The following is a 22,339-nucleotide window of genomic DNA, read 5'->3' on the forward strand; positions in this document are numbered from 1 at the left end:
GTGGGTTGGTAAAGATGTCTCCAGTCACCTTTAGGGGAAAAATCAGACCTTGATTTGCAAACCTCCACAGAGGCTGGGAACTTGGAAGCAGACTCCAAAAAAGTTTCTTTTAGCCATTCTTTTAATATATAAGGTTGATGGGATGGTGCTTGTCTGGTGGTCAGCAACCCCTGGAGAATGTCCTGGTCTATCTGGCAGGTTTTTGAGAGAGGACTAGCAGCAACATGAGTATTAATGTCCCACAAAGAATGTGAAAACCAGTGCCTGAACAGAGGTGATGATCTGCAAAAGATGCCAAAAGCCACTTACACTGCTGTGTGTGTCTAATGGTCAGGCCATCAGGACTTAGAAGGGCAGGTAATTTGGCCAAGCCCAGTGTGTATTGCCACCTGCCCTGCTAGATGGGTGGAAGACCCAGGGAGAGCCTGTGGAGACAGACGGGACACTTGGGAGGACACAGGGGATTTAGGGGCTATAGCACACAAATCCATAGGAAAGCAGACTTCATCAAATCTCATGTAACAACTTGATTATTTTTTTATTTTCCCAGTGCTAAATTGCAGGAAAATAAGCTAAAAATACACCCAATACTTTCCTTCTCCTATTTCCCATGCAGTTAACCACCATCTCATTGCAATAAGCTGTGGCTATGGAGGAGGAAGAGGAGAGGGTCTGTGTCGGAGCAGGGCATGCAGCTGCAAGCCTAAACTGCTGTGTAGATATCTCAGCAGAGCCGGCTCATCACAAAATCTTCTCAGGGGTCATCTGACTTGAAATCCACGGGGGTTTGGAGAAAGCCACCCCAAAAAGGGTGGACTGTAAGGGCTGCATCACCAGCACACTGGTAGGTTTTTAGGAAGGTTTTGGTAATTTGTGTTTGTGTGTTGGAAGGGTTGCCATTGGCTCCTCTCCAGAGTCCATGATTTGGGGAACTTTGCCCTAGAGAGGACATTTGATATCACCAGGAGATGCTGTTCCTCCTCTGAGACTCAGTCCCTGTGCAAAGACCACACATGAAGAAAAGACTGATGAGGAGCATCAGAAATGGCTGGAGGAAGAAGAGTGGGGTTTAAACATAGGGCAAGAGCTTTTTGTTGTTTCTCAGTTCATAGGTACAAAATTTACCTGGTCACTTAAAAAAACAATGAAAAAAATCCCCAAATCTTAAAGCAACTTTATTGTCTTGGGTTTTAACTTTCTTGCCAGAATACCACATAGTCCTCTGGCTCTAGTGTGGGCCACCTTCTGCTCCCCATCTCCAGGGAGCTGGGATGTGAACATACACCTAGAAACACACACACACATTTCCCTACATCTTAAGTGGATTACAAGTAACAAAAAGTGACCATCCTTGGACCAGTTTGTAGCATAACGAGAAGACCTTCTGCAAAAGTGTTCTTGCAGCTGGTGGCAGCAAAAGCTGCCTGGGTGGCAGCCTTGCATTAGGGGATGGTATTGGAGATGAGTGTCCTCCTACACCCCAAAACTCAAAGGAAATCTGCAATTGGGCTGTGACGGTTCTGGGAAAGTCTATGGTTTGGGAAGAGGAGAATATATCAGACCAAAGGCGTCAAATGTGGGACAAGCAAAGAGACAAGCAAACCACCTCCCTGGCCCACTTTTGGGTGAATCAAAGAGGCAAGAGAGATGTAGGGTGAGAAGATTATTTATTTTTCATAGATTTTTATAAAAAATAATTATCAAATACAAAAAAATAAAAATAGCAGCAGCCTCCATTGTGAATAAAACCCTAAAGGGGACAAAAAAACCGCTCAGTGTCGCTATAGAAGAACAATATTTCAGTACATAGAAGCTGTCTGGTCATGAGAAGCACAAATGTCTACCAGCCAAGCCAGCAGTTCCCAACCTCCCAGTTCCCCTGTCCACGGGGCATGGTCACTTCCCTGCACATAGGTGAGCTGAGGAAAAAAAACCAGGATTTTCATGCCAAAAGGATACAAATTTGGCATATAAACTTGTAGGTATCCAGGAAATGCTGACACCAGCCAGGGAAGGGTTTGTCATGGCAAGATGCTGGGACTTGAAATTCTGCATCTGCGTGTCATGTTCATCCCACATCTTTCTGTCCCCATCTGTGGGGGGACAGCCAGAATCCCACTCCTGATGTGTTGGAATCCCTGGATCTCCCCTTTTCTGCACTTATGGAGCAAGACAGGCTGCCCGAGCTGCACATCTGGGGGTGCTGGGCCAACTATTATTTGAATTTCCTTGGGTTGCTTTAGGGTTGCTTTTTTATTGAAAAGTGGATATCTGACAAAAATATTGCTGCTATCTGCCCAACTGACAGTGAATTTTGGGGTGGTGTCATCTGTGCATGGTGAAAAAAAAAAAAGTCAGTGTCCCAAGAGGAGATGGGGCTCATTGTCCCATACCTCTCTTCAAATTTCTGCCTAGGCCAGGTGGATGGGGACACTTGGGGTCAGTAAAGGGCTTGGAGAAAGACAGGGCATCTGCCTGGATGCTGTTAGGATGTCCGAGCACCTCTGCCCCTATCAGATTCTCCAGTAAAACACAACTGTAGGAAATTCCTGACAAAGTAAGATGGGGTAGAGCTAGTGAAAGCCAAATGATGCCTTGAAAATTCCTGGTCTCTCCACACCGTGTCACTCTCTCTCCACCACTCCTTCACCAGACAAACTGGCTCACAGCTTGTATCCACCAGTACAGGCCATACAGGCAGCCGGGCAGCCTGGAGTCATTTGGTCCCAGCCTGCAGCTCCCCCGAGGACACTGCAGTGAGTTCCTACTCTGTGGTCCCTTCTCTGCTCTGTTCTCCTCTATCCCTTTTCTCTGCCTTTTTACAGCACAAAACCATCAGTGATAATCCCAGCTGGAGCCAGGCACCTTCCCTATTGCTGCCAAGCTGAGCTTCTGGGGATCAATTATGGTGGGCAGAGTTTCTTGCCGGGCTTCTTTGAGGCCAAAATTGAATCTGCAGATTTTCACTTGGTGCCTACAGGAACAAGAGCCTCTTGGAAGTCAGCAACTCTATGTCCAGCGTGAGAGGCTGGGACAGAGATAATACTGCTACTAATACTAATGAAAATCTCAATGAGAAAAGATGATTCTCAAAGTCTCCTGACACATTTTTTTTGGTCCCTGTGGCATTACGTGGTCTAGTCTCCTCTGAGAGATGCTGACAGCACAACTCAGTTGGAGCTCAGAGGTGGTGGAAAGAGAAGAAGGACCACGTCAGCATCCTTCATTCAAGCATCACACAGCTACGCTGGTTTGGCCTCTATACCCAGTTGGGTGTGCAGTGGCTGGGGGAATGAGACAGAGGGAACATGCTGAGTCTTTGCTCCTATTGACCATGCAGTGATCCCCATGGACACATAACCCTGCCCAGAGGGCTCCAAAATAATGTGTGATGGATGCCTGTGGTGCCCTTGGAATCTGTTGTGCTCACTGGGATGATTCAAGGGCACAATGGCCTTTTTTCTCAACCCCAGAACCCTGATCCTGATCCACACTCTTAAGCAGAACAAGGCAAAGCACTGGCAAATACCAAGGGCAAAACTTGGTCCCTGCAAGATGCCCAAATCACCTTAAGGTGGGAGCCTCCATGCCTGGGGAGCTCTCTCCTGGCCTGGCCTGGATGTTTTGCTTCTCTCTCTGTCTTCCTTCCAGCTCCCTCTCATCAAGGAAAGGGAAAATCCCTGCTCCTCCTGCCCTGACCTACGCTTTTCCCAATGGTTTGTACTTCACAGCAGCATGGGTGTATGATAAAAGATATCCTTTCTCAGCTTCACCAAGAGCAAAGAAAATATATATTTATATATATATTATATATATATGTATATAGATATAATTAAGTTTAAATATTTGCAGAGAGATCACAACTACTTTGACCTTGCTAAAAGAAGTCTGTACAGCAGAGAGGGGTGAATAGTGACAAAATCCAGAGCAAAGACAGATACCCAGGAGCCAGACCAGGACAAATATCCATGGCAGCACCTGGGCTCACAGCGTGGATGGACCCTAGCCCAATGTGTGGCTGAGGTGGCACCAGACCCCTGTCTGAGCGCCTTGTGTGGGTTCTGGAGGGAGCAATGATGGGGAGGGGACCACATGCCTGCCCTTCTGGGCTCCTCGGTGGCCTGGACCCAACCCCTCCATGTGCAGTCACCATCCCCCTGCCCGGCTCTCCCTCACACTCCTGCCCCTTGCCCCCACCATTCCCATGGCCCCACTGCTGCCCCTTGGCTCCTCCAGCGCTGCCTGACCGAGAGAGGCCCCTCATGGTGCCGCTACTGGTTCTCCTCGGCCGCCGGGTCACGGCACGTGCACTCGTCCTGGTCGCAATCAGCAGCAAACGGGATCACCTAGGGGAACAAAGGGACATCTCAGCCTCTGCCCTGGGACACCCCTATGCCCTCACAAGGCCTCTCCACCCTGGTATGGACAAAGGAACATGCCCTGTTGTTGGCACTTCTAGGCTCTGCATTCACTGAGGAATGGGCTCTGTTACAACATGTCCCCAGTTGAGTTTTGTTCTTAGCCTTTTCTTTTTTGTTAATGTGTTTCAAATTTTGCAGCCAAAGGTTGGGTTGAATCTTGTGCCCCAAATGTCAAACCTTGGGAAGAAGTATCCCCTGATGGGTGTAAGACATTCAGACTAGGCCTGGCACTCGTGAGGCACCTCCAGATTAAAGTTTTACTTTGGTCCCTATTAGAAAACTCCCTTCATCCATGTCTGAACCTGTGGACCTGTAAACTACTGACTCTTCCGGAAAAGCATGAAGATAACATAGCTTTGTCTTCTGCAGCTCTTAGAGGAACTCAACCAAGCTCCCAGCTCCAAAGCTGACCTCCACACTGCCCGATGTAAAAGCCAGGGTAGGTGCATTGTCCTTGTGCATTTTGGATTAAGGAAAGCCAGGTAGGATGGAGGCTCTGTGAGCAGGAACAACCTTCCATGGGGCAGGCAGTGGGTTCATCTGGGGCCACTCACAAGCTGTGCAGGTTTGAGACACCCTGTGCAGGTTGGGAGGCTCATTGTGTATTACTTTTTGTACAACAACTGCATGTGACTGAGCAAAACTGTGTCCCCTTAGCTGCTGGTAGCAGAGAAAGGAGGGAGGGCATACACTGAACATCTGACTCCTGGTTGACAGTCGCCTGGTAATGAGCCGTGGGAGCCGAGAAAAGTTTCCTTCAGAGGTTTTATACACACCAGGATCAGAGCCAGGAGTTTTTCTTACTGTGAAAACACATTTGACTTTTCACAGACTGGATCAGCAAAGGAAGGGCTGGAGCACTTTGGGGATTTTTTGATGTTTAAACCCTGTATTTCTCCATCTGCCTTAACAGGGATTTGCTGGAGGCTTGCTGAGTGGAAGATCTAGGACCTGTGGGAGATGCAAGCTAGGTCTGGGTCTCCTGAGAGTCATGGGACTGAACCCTCCCCTCCCCCCCGCCACTTTCCACTATGAACCCATCCCTTATTTTGGCCATGCCTTGCTCTGAGATGTCATGATATTTTTGTGGGGATTTCACTCATCGCTTGGGTGTAAAGCCTCATCTTTCCTATCTCAAATGGATCTTTCCAGGATTTTATTTTTCCTTTTCTCTGTGTATGTGTGTGTGATGAAAGGAGAAATGATTCAAGCTCCACAACAGAGATGAGAAGATCCAAATTCACATATTTTCGCAGTGAGAAATTATTTCATGCCCTGTGATTTGTTTTGCTGTTGGATATGATTAGGAAGAATGGGCTGTGAGTGCTGGATAGCAAGTTAGGTGGGAGAGAAGATGGTGATGGGAGGCAAAGAAGGGTCTGTGCTACCCCAGTGCCAAGTTGCTCCCTCTATACTATTCTTCCCTCCTTCCCTCCTCAGAGAGGAAGGAAAGCATCACTTGTAGAAGATGCCAGTGGACCATACCAAAAACCCCCTGAGACAGCTCAATTACACAAGGTGACGTCTGACTCACCATGTCTAGCGCTATGTTCTATGGAAGTCATTTCTTTGGGACACATTTCCCAAAACAAGAGGAAATCCCATGAACCTCAGTGGGAGCTGGGCTGAGGTTTCAATCACACTGGCCTGAGTCCAAATCCTGCTCTTAATCAGTGTGATGATGTCCATCAGCTTCAGCTGGCTTTGGTTTAAAATTGTGCGTTGGTTCTCCATTCATGGGAGAATTACATTGCAGGCTCAGTTCCACAGCCAGTAAAGCCAAAGAACACAGATAACAGTTACCCCTGAATCCATAGAACCCGGCCAAGGCCACTGGAGGTGCTCTCTTACCTTCCTGGAGGACAGTGTGGAGGAGCAGCAGTCTCCACCATCATACTGGCAGTATGCCCGGTTGTTGATGGTGTCACACCAGCCGTCTGCTTGGAAGGGCTAAGGCAGAGGAACAAGGCTTCATGAAAGGTCATTCAAAAGCATAAGGTTGCCCAAAAAAGTAGATGACCCAGGTCCTCAGCAAGGCCCCTGTGCCCACTTCCACTGTATGCAACCCCCTCTTCAAAGCCAAAGGGCACCAGATATCCCAGCTGGTGTGGATGGAGCAGTGGGTGTTCCAAGGGCAGCAGCTAGAGGATTGTGGAATTGTGTCAGAATTGTTAAATGGCATGAGCAGCCGTTCAGAAAACCAGTTTATTGTTGTTTAGTTTCATGAGTCATCTGATCAGAGAAGAAGCAACTGGGACTGAGAAGCAGCCAGTGAAGGCTGAAAAACTATCCCGTGCAATGGCTGTGACCAGCGATGTGCATGGGAAGCACTCGCAAGGAGGCATCAGGAGTGGTTGGCAGCCAAGGTTTATTTATCACAGATCTACACCAGCACTGCCAAGCAGCCACTGAACTAGCTAGAGGATAGAGAAGCCATTCATTGATAGAATTATGAAATGCTTCTTTCACTTTGGGCTCTGTGATTGTACTTACTGGCCCAGCAACCATGGCTGACCTCCAGGAGGATGTTTTCCATCAGAATTGTGGAATCATGGAATGGTTTTGATTGGAAGGGGCCTTAAAGACCATCTCATTCCAAGACCCCTGCCATGGGCAGAGAGTTCCACTAGACCAGGTGTCCAAGTTCTGTCCAATCTGGTCTTGAACATTTCCAGAGATGGATGACCTGTGCCTATGTCCCACTACCCTCAGAGTAAAAAATTTCCTCCTAATATCTAGTCTAAACCCACCCTCTCAGTTTAAAGCCACTACTTCTTATCCTATCACTCCATGCCCTTGCCAGAAGTCCCTCTCTGACCCTTGTCTAGCCCCCTTTTAGTCCTGGAAGGTGCTTAAGGTCTCCACAGAGTTTTCTCCAGACTGAACAGGACTCTCGGTGGAAACCTGGCTATCCTGTTGTTCATGGAAGCAGCTGACCTATTTCATTGGATCTGGTTGACCCCAAACAACAACCGAACTCACAAAAATGCCCAGACTCAGCCTTTGATGATGGACACTCACATGTAGCACCCTTAAACTGAATGAGAGCCTGCTGAAAAATGTCACTGCACTCACTGTGCCAAAGCCAACATGTGGGCCTGGTGATAATACCAGTAATTCACATGAAAAAACCATGCCAAAACCAGAGAACCCATGTGGAATTTTGTCCTTATGACTCACAAGGAACAGAAATGGGCTCAACACAGGCTAATAACAGTTTAGGAAGTAGCAGCAGGGATTATGGCAAACCACCAAGTCTGGTCTCTGCTATCAGTAGCACAGGCCACAGGCCAAATTCAGGCAGCCACAGAGAGACTGCATTTGCCTGGAAGATTTTGGAAGAGCAGAAGAAAGAGCACACCTTCCTACAGCTGGGAAATTGAGGCACAGCCAAGTTCAGTAGCTCGCTCAAAAACAAGAAGATATTTGACTCCAATCATTGCTGTCACAAACCACGTGCAGAGGAGACCAGGGTGCAATTTCATCAAGGCAACAGTGTTAACACTCCTCTTCCACCAAAAAGCATTAGGAGGGTCTTCAATGATTGTGATCAAAGAAGGTTTCTTAGCCTCGAAGCAGCTTTGAGCACCAGGAGGGCCAGGGCAGGGATGCTGGGGCTGGCAGGTGCCAGGATGCAGTTGGGATTGGCCAGGGCCGCTGGCAGGGGAAGGCTCTTCTGGGTGTGATTTGCTTTTGCAGCCTTCCACATGGTGGAGTTTTTCCGTGAGCTTTGCTCCATATATCATGACTCACTGGCAAAACAACACCCGTCGCTTTGGTAGTTTCCATACAATTATGGGGAGGTTTGCCCATCCTGGCTGCACAGGTCTGAAATGATTTCCAGATCTTGCGTGCAAGGTGGGGGAGGACAGAGGCAGGGACAGGATGGGGAAGGAGAGGCTCCCAGTCTCTCACTACACCTATCAGGGCTAACTGCCCCCTCCTCTCACCCAGCCAGAGCCCATACCCCACCCTAAACAAATATAGGCTCCTATGGCAACACTTGTTGGGGAAACTTAACAACTCATGCTCCAAATTACATTGGAAAAACATATGAAGGGAAAATAAAAAATGACTAATTGGACTTGAGGCTCAGGAGAGCCAGGCACAGTGCTTGGGGATTTCTGTCCCTGTTCCTTGCCTAGTGTTTGGAGAACACAGTGACTCCTATGCCTTTGCTGTACTGAGAACCTCCACGTGGTTTTGTCTTCACAAGCAGAAAGAAAAAAGTAAAGTGCTGCTTACTGTCAAGGGCACAGGAGCCCTTGTACTTGCATCAGTCTCAATTTGGCCTTGCAGGAATTTTGGCCTTGCATGGCAAGTGAGGACACAGACAATGCAATCTACTAAGGGTAGGTGATGTGAGAGAGCAGAACCCATACAGACTCTGTTCAGCCTGTGCTTGAGATGCGTGGCTCTACAGAAAGCAATGGCAGAAGTGGGAGAAGGCGGATTGCTCATGTCTGCGACTTGAAAAACTCCTGATGATGCTTTAAGATGCTGGCAAGAAAAAGGAAAACACGAATGCCCAGATGCGCCACATGAAGGTGATGGATGTGATCCAGGGAAATGGTCAGCTGGGTCTCAGCTGCCAGAATACGCATCCTCCAGTGTGTGGGGGGGTGGGGGGGTGGGAGGGGTAGTGGGCTGGTTGAAATGTCTCTCATAAACAGGGAAAAAATGAGTAAGGTAATTGCAGTAGCTGCTCTACGCTGTGTTGAGTGGTGGGGAACTGTTGGGCCAGGCGGCATGCCACTGAGGCAGCCAGGGAGACGAGCTGTGTCAGCGGATATCCCGCTCGGCCATCCATCTTCCTTGTTTGTTCAGACAGGAGCTTTAGTGGGGCGTGTGTCAGCACGTGGAGGTGCAGCATCTGGCACTGACGGGCCAGAGCCCTGTGCTGCCGGCACAAAAATAGTAACAGCAAATCAAGTGCTTGGCAATTTAAATAGGCTAAAAAAACATAGGCTCTCAAAGCTGGGAGAGGCACAGATGAAAAGAGAAAAATTTTAAGGAGAAAAAAAATGAAAGAGGGAAAAATATTGCAGGCAAAGGAAGGACTCAAGAAAAGACTGGTTAGATCCCAATGCATCCCAGCCAGAAGTATCTCTGAGTGCTCAGTGGTAGAGTTTCTCTCAAGGATGCTGGGAGATGTCACACAGGGAGCAGTGCCTGTGCACAATATTTTTCCACAACCCTTGAAGATTCCCCAGGCTGGCTCCATTCCTGGGGCTGTTGTCCTGCCCAGCAGGGAGTCCCCAGTGCCATCAATGAGGTGGGTTGGGTCCAGGCATTTTTCTTCAAATCCACCTTACAGGTAGCTTGATTCAGTGTGAAAGAGCACGAAAGGGTGCAACATGGTGAGGGAAAGATAGATCACAAAGACTCAATCACAGATCACATCAGTGTTGGACATATTTCAGTGCTGCGTTGCTGGTGTTTGACAAACATTATTTTCTAGGAATGCAGGTTTTGCTCTAGTTGAGCACACCTGAAGGCCCAGAACCTTGCTTTTCGCCATGCCCCCTTCTAGATGCTTTGGAGGAAGGTGGAATAAAGAATCAGCATTCACCTGGCCAACTGTGTAACTGAGGAGCTGAAAGACTCCCCTGATCTACCACTAAGATGGAAAGTGCTTGTCATTTCTACCTGCATCCAGCCATTGAAAGGCCAGATTCCAGTCTCAGGGAGTCAAGTCCAGCCTTAAGAAGCAAAATGCTTTCTCCCAGACTGGTCCTGGGCTTTATGACTCTGCTGATCCATCCAAGGAGGGTGCATAGTTTGCTTTCATGGAGCTTCTAAGTCAGCATGAATTTTGTTGTCCTTTCATTTTTCCATTTGGGAATTGGTATTCTGGGCATCAAGCTCAGACCGTTTTCACGCTAATACAACCACGTGGCTGAGAAGATGCAAGTGTTTTTGCCCTCTTCAGCTGTCACTTTGAAAGCAGCCCCAGAGAAACAGGGGAACCACCATTTGGGCAGGGATCCGCCCTGCAAAAGCTGCTGCTGCCCTCGGACTCACGCCTTGTGCTTTAGCTTCAATACCAGTAATTGTGCTCCTGGGACGGATGAGTCACCAGTGGTGGGAAGATGAGTTGGAAACCCCATCCCTTTGGTGGCAGGGGGATGTCAGCCCAAACCAGGCTTCACAGAACCACGGGACATGAATGTGAGTTGCCCCAGGGCTGGAGAGTGCTACAGCTGCAGGGGGCTTAGGCATGCAAGAGAAGCTGTGTCCCAGGTGAAGGTGCTGTCCATGGCAGGGAGGAACAGGCAGGATGTGTGGGAAAAGGGAAGTATGGACAGGCTGCAGTAGCCCTTGGAGAGGCAGAGGGCAGCTTCTCCCTGCCGTACGTCTTCCCTTCTTCCTCACCTCAGTCACTAACAAGATCTTTCCGAAAGCTCTGGGAGGTCCCTGGGAGGACTTGAGTAGTGCCCAAAGCCTGTTAAACATCTGTACTGGGCTTTCACTTAAAGCCCCAATACATCCACCACTCCAGCTTGGGTCCCTGAAAATTCCCCCTCCCATTCGTGTCCCAATCCCTCCAACATCCTTCCAAAACACTGTTCCCCTGCAGAAAACTGTCAGTCTTTAAGGCCAGAGATGTGACAGGAGCTGGCTAAAGTGATGCTATAGCACCGTGTCCCCAGGACACATCCCTTTCCTTACACACATTCACACTGGTGAGGCAGAGAGCCCGGTCATTCTTGGCTCTCCCTGCTTGCCCAGGGAAGTTGACTGGGAATGCAGACTGTGGGAGGAAATGACAATGTTCATTGTTTGGATTAAATATTTTTCTTGGCTTCTCTCTGTTGCAGTGTCTTTTATTTTATTTTATTTTTTCTTCTCTCCTTGACACCCCAAGCACATTCACTTTTTTTCTCTCTTTTTGGAGGCTCTCTGGCACAAGGAGGAAATCGGCTCTGAAAAACAGAGTGACAGAGAGGGAACAGGTCTGGCTTATGCTCAGAAAGTTTTTTGGATGTTTTTGTGCCCTGAGCCACCCTGAGCAGTGAGCAAGGTCTACCTGGCCCATTGTAAAGAGGTAAGTAGGGTGAGCACCACCCAGAGGAAGAGACCTCTAGACATTTGGAAACAGGAAGCTGGGACCAACTAGCCTGAAGAAGAGAAACAAAATCCTACAGGCTTAGTGCTTCATCGTCCATTTTTATGTCTTCCAGTTTCTGCCCCCTAAGCCATCCCTCTGCTCCTTTTGAACTGTAGCAGCTGTCCCTTGGAGGTACATGCCTGTTGCATGACTTGTTGGAGACGTCATGGACCTGCCCCCATCACCTCAGACACAGAGAAAAAGCAAAATAGAGAAATTCCAGCTGTTTGTTGAGCCTGAGCCACTCGTCAGCTAAGCATGCAGATTGCTTATATCACATCTCAGGTCTCCAGAAACATGTGGTCCAGCTCCAGTGTCTTCTCCCCAAGTCTCACTACAGAAACAGAGGCTTGCTGCTTGAGAACATTCTCCATATATCTCAATAACCACTTCAGGGAAGAGGCGGTGGGCTGGAGTGTTGTGACACCCTGCTGTCTCATTTCAGCTCATGGACCTTCACTGGTACTGCCATTCCACCTCCCAGCAGTCTTGGTGTGGAGCTCTAGGTGTTTTTCAGGACAATGAGGTCCCTTGGACACGGGTTTTCTGCTAACAGCTGTGGGCCCATTTGAACCAGTCTGTCTGTAACGGGGATGGAGTGCACAGAGGCTCCACAGGCTGCTGTCCATGGCCATCCTGGGAGAGAAGGTCCTTGCCTTCATAGTGCCTGAAAGTACTTGTGTGTCCCAGGCCAGGATTTGGCTCAGACATACTTCTGCTGCAGAAGTGAACATGGGGCACTTTGGACCCCTGTATGAGGATGTGCTGCTCAGAGGTCTCATGTTTCAGCAGAGAGCCATCTGGAAAGGTCTTTGCACAGTCCAAGGGACAAGAGGGAAGAAAGGGATGAATGCTGGTGTAGATCACCACACCAGAGCAGATTTTTGCTTCTATCAAAACATTCATGTCTATTACCTATTCATGGTGAGTTCCTCAGCCTTGTCCTTTTTTCACTCTGATCTCAGTGCTAACAGGAGAAGATAAACAGAAGCAGGAAAGAACAGAGAGAGAGAGAGAAGCAGAGGAAGTTTCTGTGTGTCAGTAGTGCTCCTGGCAAGCATGGTGGCCCACCATTCACAGGGATACCACTGGGACACACAAGAGAAGGCAGGACTTCCCGTGCCATGAGCACCAGCCTGCCATCTTGCCCTCAGTGGCTCTCCTGCTGCATGGATTAGATCTCTTGCCAAGCCATTTGTGCAAAATATGTTACAGGATAGAACGGGTTATGGAAAACAAGCCTTGAAAACCACAAGGGCCTCCTGACCCACTTGTATCTGGTTTCTGCCAAGTTCTTGTTACAGATCTTAAACAGAAAGAAAAACAATGTACAAGGGATGAAGGAGCTGAAAGGGAATGAATATTCATGTTGGAAGAGCAGTTGGCTGGGCTACGCTTGGGGATGTTTATTATCAGAAACGACTCACTGATTTTTATTTCAGTGGGTGCTTTCAGTGGTTTTCCACTCTGTCTATACCACTGGCTGCATGACTGTGATTGGTGGGAGGGGGAAAAGCAGGACGTGGACAGGGATGAGGGGAAAGCACCTGAACTGGAGAGGGAAGAGAAGCAGCCATAGGTTAGCACATCCCAAGTGCAGGGCTGCTGGCATTGTGGTTTGGGGAAGTTGAGGCCGTTCCCACCTCTTTGGGGCTCCACCACTACTGGTGGTGTGTCTGGGTGTTGGAGCCCTACCCATGCCAAAAGACCCCCATTTTTTTTCACAGGGTGAGCCTGTTCCTGCAGGTAGGGGAGGGGCACCTGTCCCTTTCCTTGCACTGTGCTGCTGTGTGATTGCTTTGTTTCCCTCTGTTTTGTCTCTTAATAAAATGATGCTGCTACAATCACACTCTGTGTGTGTGCAGGGGGCACAGATCTTTTCACTGTTTAGGAAAAGCATTTTTGGAAGAGAAATAGATTTCTTTGGGATCATCCCCTGGAAGGCCATATCACATGCTGAGCAGCCCACAGCCACCCATGCCAAAAGCAGCATGAAAAAGTACCCAGCAGGTATGTAAAGAGCTCCCACCTTGCCTTCCACCTCCCCAGCATGAAGGGCTTCGCCTTCACCAGTCAGAGGTCAGGTCTGATGCAGAAGTGACCACAACCTGCAGTCCTTGCTCCTCATGCTCCCCCACCATCTGTACCAGCTGCATTAAGCAGGGTGGAAGGTACAGCACTGCCTGGTCCAAGAGAGGAAAAAGATGTGTGCATCATGAGAGGGTGACTAAATTCTGGCCACACTGCTCTAGTTGCTCTAGAGAGTCTCCTTGGTGCAGGTGGGATGTCTGTAGTCTTCATTGCCTTAAGCCACAGAAGTACAGAAAACAATCTCTCCTGGAGCAGAGCATTCCATCAGCATCACATTTCTTACCAGTTTCCTGCGCTGAGTTTTGCCATGGTACAAAATCAGAGACCCAAAAGTCTGGGATAAGTGAGAACCAAGGGTCCTCAGCCCCACTGATACTGAGGAGCAGAGGCAGCTAGACCTCAGTTGCAGTGCTGTCCCAGGGAACAAGACTCACCCTGTCTTGCATCACATGATAGAATAGCAGATTTTAGGTGACCCCACCATCCTTATTGCATATGCCTTCCAAAGGGTTAATTCTGACTGAGAAATGCTAGACACAAGCCACAGATGTGCACCAAGTGAGGGTTTTGTGCATGCTGGTGGGAAGAGCTAAGGATCCTTCAGGGTCCTTCAATACCTGTTGGATCAGGAGACTCAGGAACAACTTACGACCACAAATACACTTCAGTCCCTATTTAATCATTTCCATTGTAATACCTCAGGAAAACCACAAAACAGAGAACAGATTAATGTTTCACAATTGTGAAGACGTGACCAGCAGCATGAGAGGGGAGCAAGACCTTGTCCTCATGCAGTGAAGACCTGAGAAATTCCCAGCAGCTCATGCTCACAACAGTGTTCTGTTCTCTGCCCATCTTCATCCAGGGCATGAGGCAGCTCTCAAGTGAAAGTCCCTTCCAATTAACCCTTTGCTACCTGCACATAATGACATGAAGCTGGAGGTGAGAATGAGGCCAGCATGTTGCACAATGTGCTGGCTGCCCAAAAGAAAGCTGCCCACGTTCAGCAGTCACTGAAAGAGTAGCCTAGCTTTCTCTGAGTGCATTACAGCAGGACAGTGGTGGTTACCCCGGTCCTGTGAATAACATCGGGTAAACACTGATGATGATAAAATAAGGGAAATTTTGCACCTAAACCACATCTACAATGTGAAGCACAGGAGCCCCTGTGGTGGGAGACAAAGGGGTGCAGATGTAGGGCATTGCACAGACTAGGAGGTGCTCTATAGCAGTCATGCTCATGCACAGACTACCTTGGACCGTGGCAGGAAAAGTCCAAGGGAGCCACCTGGATCTCTGTACATGCTGTCTCTTCCTCTGAAGTCAACAGTCTCACTTGATTTTGAGCACATCAGAGGTGATCACCTTGGGATGGCTTAGGAGAATGTGACCCACATGCTGCAAACACCTCCCTCACAGCAGTCAAACACACCACCAGGACCAAAACCACCTCCTCACAACCCATGGTGGGGAGGAGGGGTTCCTCTCCTCCTCCACTCCCCTCTCCTGACAGCCCCAAGCCCCCTCCCTTGGTGCTGCCATCTGTTTTTCTACTGATGGCAGGGGACGAGATGTTCCACTGGCCCTCAAAAGGCAAAGTGTGCTCAGTGCTAACTTGTATTCCTGACGGGCTCCTGGAAAGGTTTGCATCCCTCCCTCCCTCCCTCCCCTCCCTCCCTTGCCGAAGTACGTGCCTCACCGCTCTGGCACTGGGGAACTTGGCAAGGCACAGCAAGAGAGCGGGAGGCAGATGGATGACCAGATTAATGGAAAGAGAAGGGAGGTAGGGAGAGGAGTGAGACGGATGAGCAGGCAGACTGATCCACTGCCAGTATAGGATAAAGATGAGCGAGAGTCCCTCTAATGCCATTGCATGGTGACTTGGACTTTCCAATATGAGGCAGAGCTCCAGATGGAGTGGGGAAAGTTGAGCCTTGGCTACTGCTCCCGTGCCCCGGCCTGAAGTGACTCCACCAGACAGAGACCGTATGAGCTGCCAGGTGGCCTGGATTTCTGTTATGTAGGGTTGCTCCCCTCACTGAGGCATCCAGAAGAGAAAACTTCCTGATCCAACACACACTTGGCAGTCAATGAAGAGACAACAGAATCTCCAAGGGGTGACTCAGACCTGAGGTGACACGAACAGTCCACTGGAACAGCACTTCAATGCCCAATGATGGCAGAGTCTGGGCTCTTAAAGGAGGTGTCTCCATTGAGGGGCTCCTATGAAATGAGAGGGAACCTGGGACTAATATGATCCATGGACATGGCAAGTGAAGCTGAACCGTGTGTGAGGGGGCCCATAGTGCAGTGAGGAGAGAGTACAGATTATATTCTTTCTCTACCCTGCTCCTGCTGTGTGATGACTCCATATCCACAAGGGATTGAGGGAAGTGAAACAGCCTCTGAGAAATGCAGAGTTTTTCATCACAAGGAGGAGGGCAGAGAGGAATAGGAATGAGGATGGAAATCAGCAGAGATGAGGTAGAAACAACATTCAGGGCATTCTGTGGTCAAATGGAGAAACTGGTGACATCTCCTTTCTTCCCAGTGCCAAGCAGCAGCTCCCAGAGTAATAGTTTGAAAGAGGCACTTTCAGTAAGAGTTATTCTTTATGGCAAGACAATGACTACTGTGAAACTCATGTGGGGGAGGAAAGTTATCTAGGAAAATTTGGATCATTGTTCCAACCTTAACAGCTTGCAGCACCATAGGAGGAAACACACGGAAAAGAAGAAACCAAGACATGTATGTGAGAAGTGAGGAGAAAGAAAACAGGGATGAAGAGGAGGCTGGGAGCTGTATCCAAAAGGAGAGCATAAGGGTGAAAGAAACTATCCAAGGATGAATCTTCATTAGTGTTACAGTGAGTGACTGTGACCTTAAAAATAGGCCTGCCCCGATGCAAGTGCTAACAAGGAAAAAGGCTGTTCCACAGAGGAGGATCAGGATATCTAACAAAGAGTTAGATGACCTGAAGGACTAGAGAGAGAAACAAGAGTATATTCTCTTATATAAAATTAAAGGGCAAGCTCTTGTACTGATGGCAAAACATCTGCTGTTAGCTTGGTGCTCATCAGTTGGAAACAAAGGAGGAAGAGAAAGATCTGGGTGTACTTGCTGACCTCAGGATATCTGAACTGCCAAACTGATGCAACTGCAGAAACAACAGATATAGTCCTGTGTCCCATCAAAAGAGACATTTCCAGCACAAGGAAGCTTTATGCAGGACTATGGTGAGACCTTGGATGGAAGAGTATGTACTGACTGCTTGGTCTTTCCAGATAAAACAATAATTGAAAGCAGAAAAAGCATTAAAGAGTCTACAAGGGTGATGAAGAACATGGAATCTCTCCATCTTCTGGTGGGACACTGCAAGCTTTTGGCTTGGTTAACCTCCTGTGTGCCAAGAGTCCTGCCTGGGACTGCTTTCTAAGAGTAAAGGAGGGTGACAAGCAAATAGGAACAGAAAGAGCTCATATTGACTGTGAGAACGTTTGGGTGGTTGATGAGAGCACAGTGATTTAAACTGGGACACTGGGACTTCAGGTACTCAGTTTCTCTCTCTCTCTCACACACACACAAATAAACTGGCATTTTTCATCATTCCCTATGGGATCTCTCACTGAACATTCAAACCCAAGATGAAGCACAGGAACCACAGAGGAGGAAACAGTCAGTCTGGTGTACTTGAGCCTAAGGGAGAAGCCTCACAATTGTGTCAGCTTTATGTTACCTGAGCTGCACAGGAAGGGAAGAAGAACCATCTCACACTCCATCGGCTTCTTTTTTGAAAGGACCTAGTCCCAGAGAGTACAAGAAATTCTCCCTTGCTAGCAGAACCACCACAGAGACAATCACTCAATCATCTAGTCTGCTCTTCCACTTAAGCCATCCTATTTCAAACACATTACACCAGATTTGTGCTAGAAGATGTGGTTTAGAAGACAGAGAGCTCCCAAAATGTCAGAGGATCACTAACTTCTGGTACTCAATCACCAAACACCTCTATAGCACACAGCACCTCATTCCCCTACTCTTTCTGCCTGTGTCTCACAGTAGACACAGACACTCTGTGTGTGTGTGTGTGTGTGTGTGTGTGTGTGTGTGTGTGTGTAATGCACAACACAGACATCAAATTTGGGAAATAATGGCTGCACCTTCTGCAGACCATAAGATTTCCTTCCTTGGGACGTCCCTCCTGTAACATTGCCCTTTTCCCCACACTTCAGTAGACAAAGAGCTGAGCTCAGCAGAACCAGTGAGGAAAAGCAATCATTCGCATTGAAATGAGCACAAGAAAAAAATACAATCAGCAAACCCCAAAGCTATTTTTGGTGTGCAAACTCCATTTACATTTTCCTTTTTGGTAAAAATCCCAAATTTTCAGCATACAACATTCCAAAATTCCCCCCCTCCTTTTCCTTTGATCCTCAATCATAATAACAACTAGTGCTTGACAAAGACAGCCTATTTTTAATTTTCTTTGTGAACTGACTCCAGGCTGCCTATGATTTTCTCCTGCCTGGTCATTATTGAAAGTTAAATGAGTGGGTAACCAACTTCTGCAATGAATTCTTTGTCTGCAGATTCTTCAGGAGCAGTTTGTTTTGCATATACAAGGCTCAAAATCCTGATTGTTTGATTTGGACAGGTGAGTCACACAGGGCTTTTCTGGACCCATGTTACTCTAGAACTGTGGTTCTGGTTAGGAAAATATTCCAGCTTGGAGTCAGCTCAGGCTTTAGGGGGATACCCCTTGCCAGTGCTAGAATATTCTGCCTGGGCTGGCAAAAACAAAGCAGGCAAGGAAGGAAATGGGTTATTGTGCAGCTCTTGCTCCCCAGCATCATCCTGGCTGTGGGGACTCTACCCAAGGATGCTTCCTCTGCTATCTCCGCTCATCCAGCAAGCCCTGGCCCAGCTTGGAGAAAACAGGGTGAAAGCAGTCTGGTTTGTGTTGGCTGCCAGGAGCTCTCCTGCAAGGAGCAAGCAGCTCATGTTGGTGACAGGGAGGGCTTACCTCGCACGACTGGATGCAGTGAATGACAGAGGGGTCCGGATACCACCGCAGCCTGCCCGTGCACACAATGTTCTGGGAGAGGAGGAGAAGCCAGCAGTTAGGTGAGGTGGATGAGGCAGGGAAACAGCCAGCAGTGCTTTCTGGAGCTAGAGGGTCTCCTACAACACTACATTACTCACTGTGGGGCAGAACAGCAGTGACCCCCCCCAGGGCCCTCCCTGCACCCTTTGAGGCCGAGCAAACCCAGGGTAGCTGCACCCAGGAACCCATGGACTAGGGTACATTGTTCAAGGCAGAGGCCAGATACACACACACACACGTGTGTGTGTGTGTATGTATGTAGATGTATATTGGTTGGACTTGCTGATCTTGGAAGTCTTTTCCAGCCTTAGTGATTCTATGTTTCTGTATTGAAACAAAACTGGAAGATGATAAAGGAAAAGGACAGGGACGACCTGAGAAGTGGGTTTGACTGGCAGTGCCACCATAATGTCTGACTTGGCCAGAGCTGCTGCTGGGAGTAGGCCACAAGAAGCTGGAATCTACCATCATGTCTCTGTGTGATGCTGAATTCACCAGCTTCTCAGCTGGTCATCACTCAGTGCCCACAATAACTGGCTCACTGATCCCTGCTCAGGCTCTGAAAACTGTGTCCTAGGAGGGCTCATCTCCCCAGACCTGACTTGAAGCAGATACACCAGACTCATGGTCAGCTCTGAGGTTCTCACTGGTATTTACAAGGCACAAATTCAGCTGTTGCAGCCAGATGGACACGAGCAAGATGTGGAGGGCTTGGTTTCCCAGCCCTGGAACACACCACCCTGCTCATTTAGCTGGGTTGTGGGGAACACTCATGATTACACAGGGGGAAGAAAAGCCCCACCACCATGCAATTTCCTCCTTGTAAAGCTCAGGCAGGCTTTGAAATCTGAGGCCCCATAAAACAGCATCTGGCCTGTGAAAATGTCCTAGGATGCCCTTCGCAGCACAGGAATTGCACAGAGGGGTAGGTGCATTTTCTCCCAGCCTCTTCTTTGATATGTTCAGTGGCAGGAAGACAGGTTCCAGCATTCCCAGGTGGCATGGCAATTAGGCATGAGGCAGCTCTGCCCACACAGACCAGCTGTAGGTCCTTCTGCAGCACCTTTGGTCAAGACCATGATGAGGCTGGAGGGGGATGAGGTCCTGGCCCTTCTCAGCCAGTGCAGAGAGAGCAGTTCCTGAGAGAGCCAGCCTAAAGGGGCAAAGACTGGGGAATTCCAGAGCCCACCAATTCCTGCTCAGCTAACAGGATGTGTGAATCCCAACCCCAAGGAGTTACTTTGTATGTGGTTGTTGTGCAACTCATATGCCATTTTAGCATACTCATATTAGTATATTCGTATTCCAGGCTGGGAAATAAGGGCAGAGAGACAAACCTGCTCAGCTGCGGAATGCAATGAATCAGAGCTGAAAAGAAAACAGGACTGTGCCTTTTCTGAGTGGCCTCTGCAGTTCCCAGTGTTGTTTGCCCCATCCTCTCCATCTCATGGAGCATGGCAGCTCCCAGGAACAGCAAACTTTTGGAGGCTTGGGGGAGCCAAGTGGGGAGCAGAGACAGAAGCCAAGACAGAGAGGAAAACAAGATGGTCCAGGGAGAGCGCTCCTGGCAAAGGACAGAGCTCCTTCTTAAAATAGTGTCTCCTCTCCCTCCTCCCTCTCCTCTCAGCAAAATGCCTCTCTTGCACGAAAACCTGCAGCGGTGGTGAAAGGGAAGCTGAATGCCACTGCCTCAACAGGCCAAGCCATCCGATCCCTCAAAGGCAAGGACTCCTTCCAAGGCTCGTGCTTAACCATCCCACATGCCCCAGGCATCCTCACACCCCCGGCAGCTGTCCACTGTGGGTCTGATTCAAGGCAATGCACTGTAGTATCCACAGGCACGATGCTGGGCCTCCTGCGGGTTCCCAAGAGGAGGAGAAAGCATTTGGATGGGAACACTGGCTCCTGAGAAGACTGTTTGCTTTTCTTTGTTCCACCTCCTTCCTTATACATCTCGTTTTTATTTTAAGAAATATTACCCCGGCAGAGCTGCTTTTTGGTAAAGTCATGCCATGAGGATCCAAACTATTTGAGCTATTTGAGCTGCTTTGCCTACAAAATGAGTAAGAGGTGGGGAGGGAAAGGCTCCCCTGCTCCAGCAACAGAGGCACCCAGCTGGCCAGCGGGTCCTGGCAGCTGGAGACACCTTTCAGCAGACAGTGCCCTGTCTCTTCCTTGGCAGGGAAATGCCTGCCTAGGATTGCATCTCTGCTGCCAGGTAATTGGGGACCCAGGCTTACACTGTGCCAGAGGTGGCTTTTGCTCTCTCAATACACTGACTGACAATAAACAGCAACTTAAAGGGTTTAGGCACACATCACATCCTGAAAAATCAGTAGGTTTCTTGTGTCAAACTTCATATATTGTGATATGATGCAATTCCTTGAAAGCTGGCTTGGGAGCTGATAACTATGCTGAACATTGGTATAGGAGAGCCAGAGGATGCGTAGTAGCATCCACTGCTTGTCTTTACAAGCCTTACCCTTCTTCACCTGAGGGAGAGATTTTGGTTTAAAACACCAGATGGAGAGGGAAGGAGGTTCCCTTTCTATGGTGCCAGCAATCCCCCTGCTAGAAGAATTCATCTCCCCTTTTACCTGGACTCTGGTGGGCTGCAGCCGGTGATCCATTGTCTCAGCAGTGACATTTTTGGGCAGTATGACGGGGTCACTGGGAGGAATGATACAGGAAGGAATGCACACAGCACCTGTGGGAGGAGGGAAAGCCTTGATGACCTTACCAGGAGCCACACATCAATTTCTTGTAGGAGGCCACCACTGATAGCAGTGAAAGATGTAGAGGGGACCCTTTTCCTCCCTGCCTGGCATAGCAATTCCTTCCCCAAATCCTGAATTATCCAAGAGTCTACAGGAGTTGTGCCCAATTCTCTTCTCCCAGATGAAAGGAACACTGAACACAACCTAAGAGAAAGATTCCAACCTTGATGGCTGGACATGGGATCCAGCATGAAAGTAAGTTTGGCCTGGATATGATATTTGCTGATGTGTTAGGAAATGTATTTCATAATTTTTCTACCACAGAGAATTCCCACTGCTTTCCCATGACCCAGGAAGAAAAAAAGCTGCAAAAATCACCTTGGAAAAACAGGTGGGATCCCAGCCCTAATCCTAGCTTCACATCAGATCTGTCCTGAGCTGAACCTCAGTAGTCCCTGTCATTAGACTGTCCTCAGCCTGGTTTGACCAGACTGGGATGACTGGTGCATTTGCTTCAGAATAATAGAGTGTGCTCAAGTATCCTGTCCAGTGGGATGCTAGACCAGATGCAACAACCATGGTTGAGTGTTGTAGGTTTTCCTGAAAGCAAAAAAGAACCAAGTCCTGCAAACAGAAATGGATGATATGGTCCCTCATCTGGTGAAAGTGCCCTGTTACACTCAATTTCTGCTGCAGCTTTTATGGCTTTTATCTAGGACTTGTCACATTAACCCTGCAAACAGCAACAGTAGTAGCAAGTAGAGACACCTCAGGAAACATGGAGGGCTACAGATCAGGAAATGTAAAAAGAGCTAGATTTTCCCTAAAGACAATCCCTGCTGCTTCTGAAAAGAGAGATGCCTAATGCTGGAGACAGCTTCAGATTTGGGTCTTG

General features: G+C 48.6%; 2 protein-coding genes across 6 annotated transcripts in view; one reads left to right on the top strand and one right to left on the bottom strand.

Annotated features, from left to right (window-relative positions):
• Nucleotides 1-13,316, top strand: part of ASTN1 (astrotactin 1) — a 70,320-nt gene extending 57,004 nt beyond the window's left edge. Inside the window, exons 25-26 of one of the 4 annotated variants that reach the window (XR_015805555.1) lie at nt 4,791-4,903; nt 5,335-5,668. Coding sequence is in view for 1 of the 4 variants with exons in the window: in XM_088170352.1 (XP_088026478.1) it covers nt 11,320-11,440 (121 nt within the window). In the remaining 3 variants the exon portion in view is untranslated. Of the gene's footprint in view, nt 1-4,790; nt 4,904-5,334; nt 5,669-11,319; nt 11,470-11,605 lie in introns of those variants that run through there. The other 3 variants (XR_015805556.1, XM_088170352.1, XM_088170351.1) reach the window with 3 other exon arrangements.
• Nucleotides 1,729-22,339, bottom strand: part of PAPPA2 (pappalysin 2) — a 90,869-nt gene continuing 70,258 nt past the window's right edge. For both annotated transcript variants that reach the window (XM_014874662.2, XM_088170349.1), the window contains exons 19-22: nt 21,325-21,434; nt 18,647-18,718; nt 6,273-6,371; nt 1,729-4,346 (exon numbers count right to left, since the gene is read on the bottom strand). In XM_014874662.2, coding sequence (XP_014730148.2) covers nt 4,272-4,346; nt 6,273-6,371; nt 18,647-18,718; nt 21,325-21,434 — 356 coding nt within the window. In that variant the 3' untranslated portion in view covers nt 1,729-4,271. The remainder of the gene's footprint in view (nt 4,347-6,272; nt 6,372-18,646; nt 18,719-21,324; nt 21,435-22,339) is intronic.

This window comes from Sturnus vulgaris, chromosome 9, assembly GCF_052056855.1.
Source record: "Sturnus vulgaris isolate bStuVul1 chromosome 9, bStuVul1.hap1, whole genome shotgun sequence".
Taxonomy (NCBI): domain Eukaryota; kingdom Metazoa; phylum Chordata; class Aves; order Passeriformes; family Sturnidae; genus Sturnus; species Sturnus vulgaris.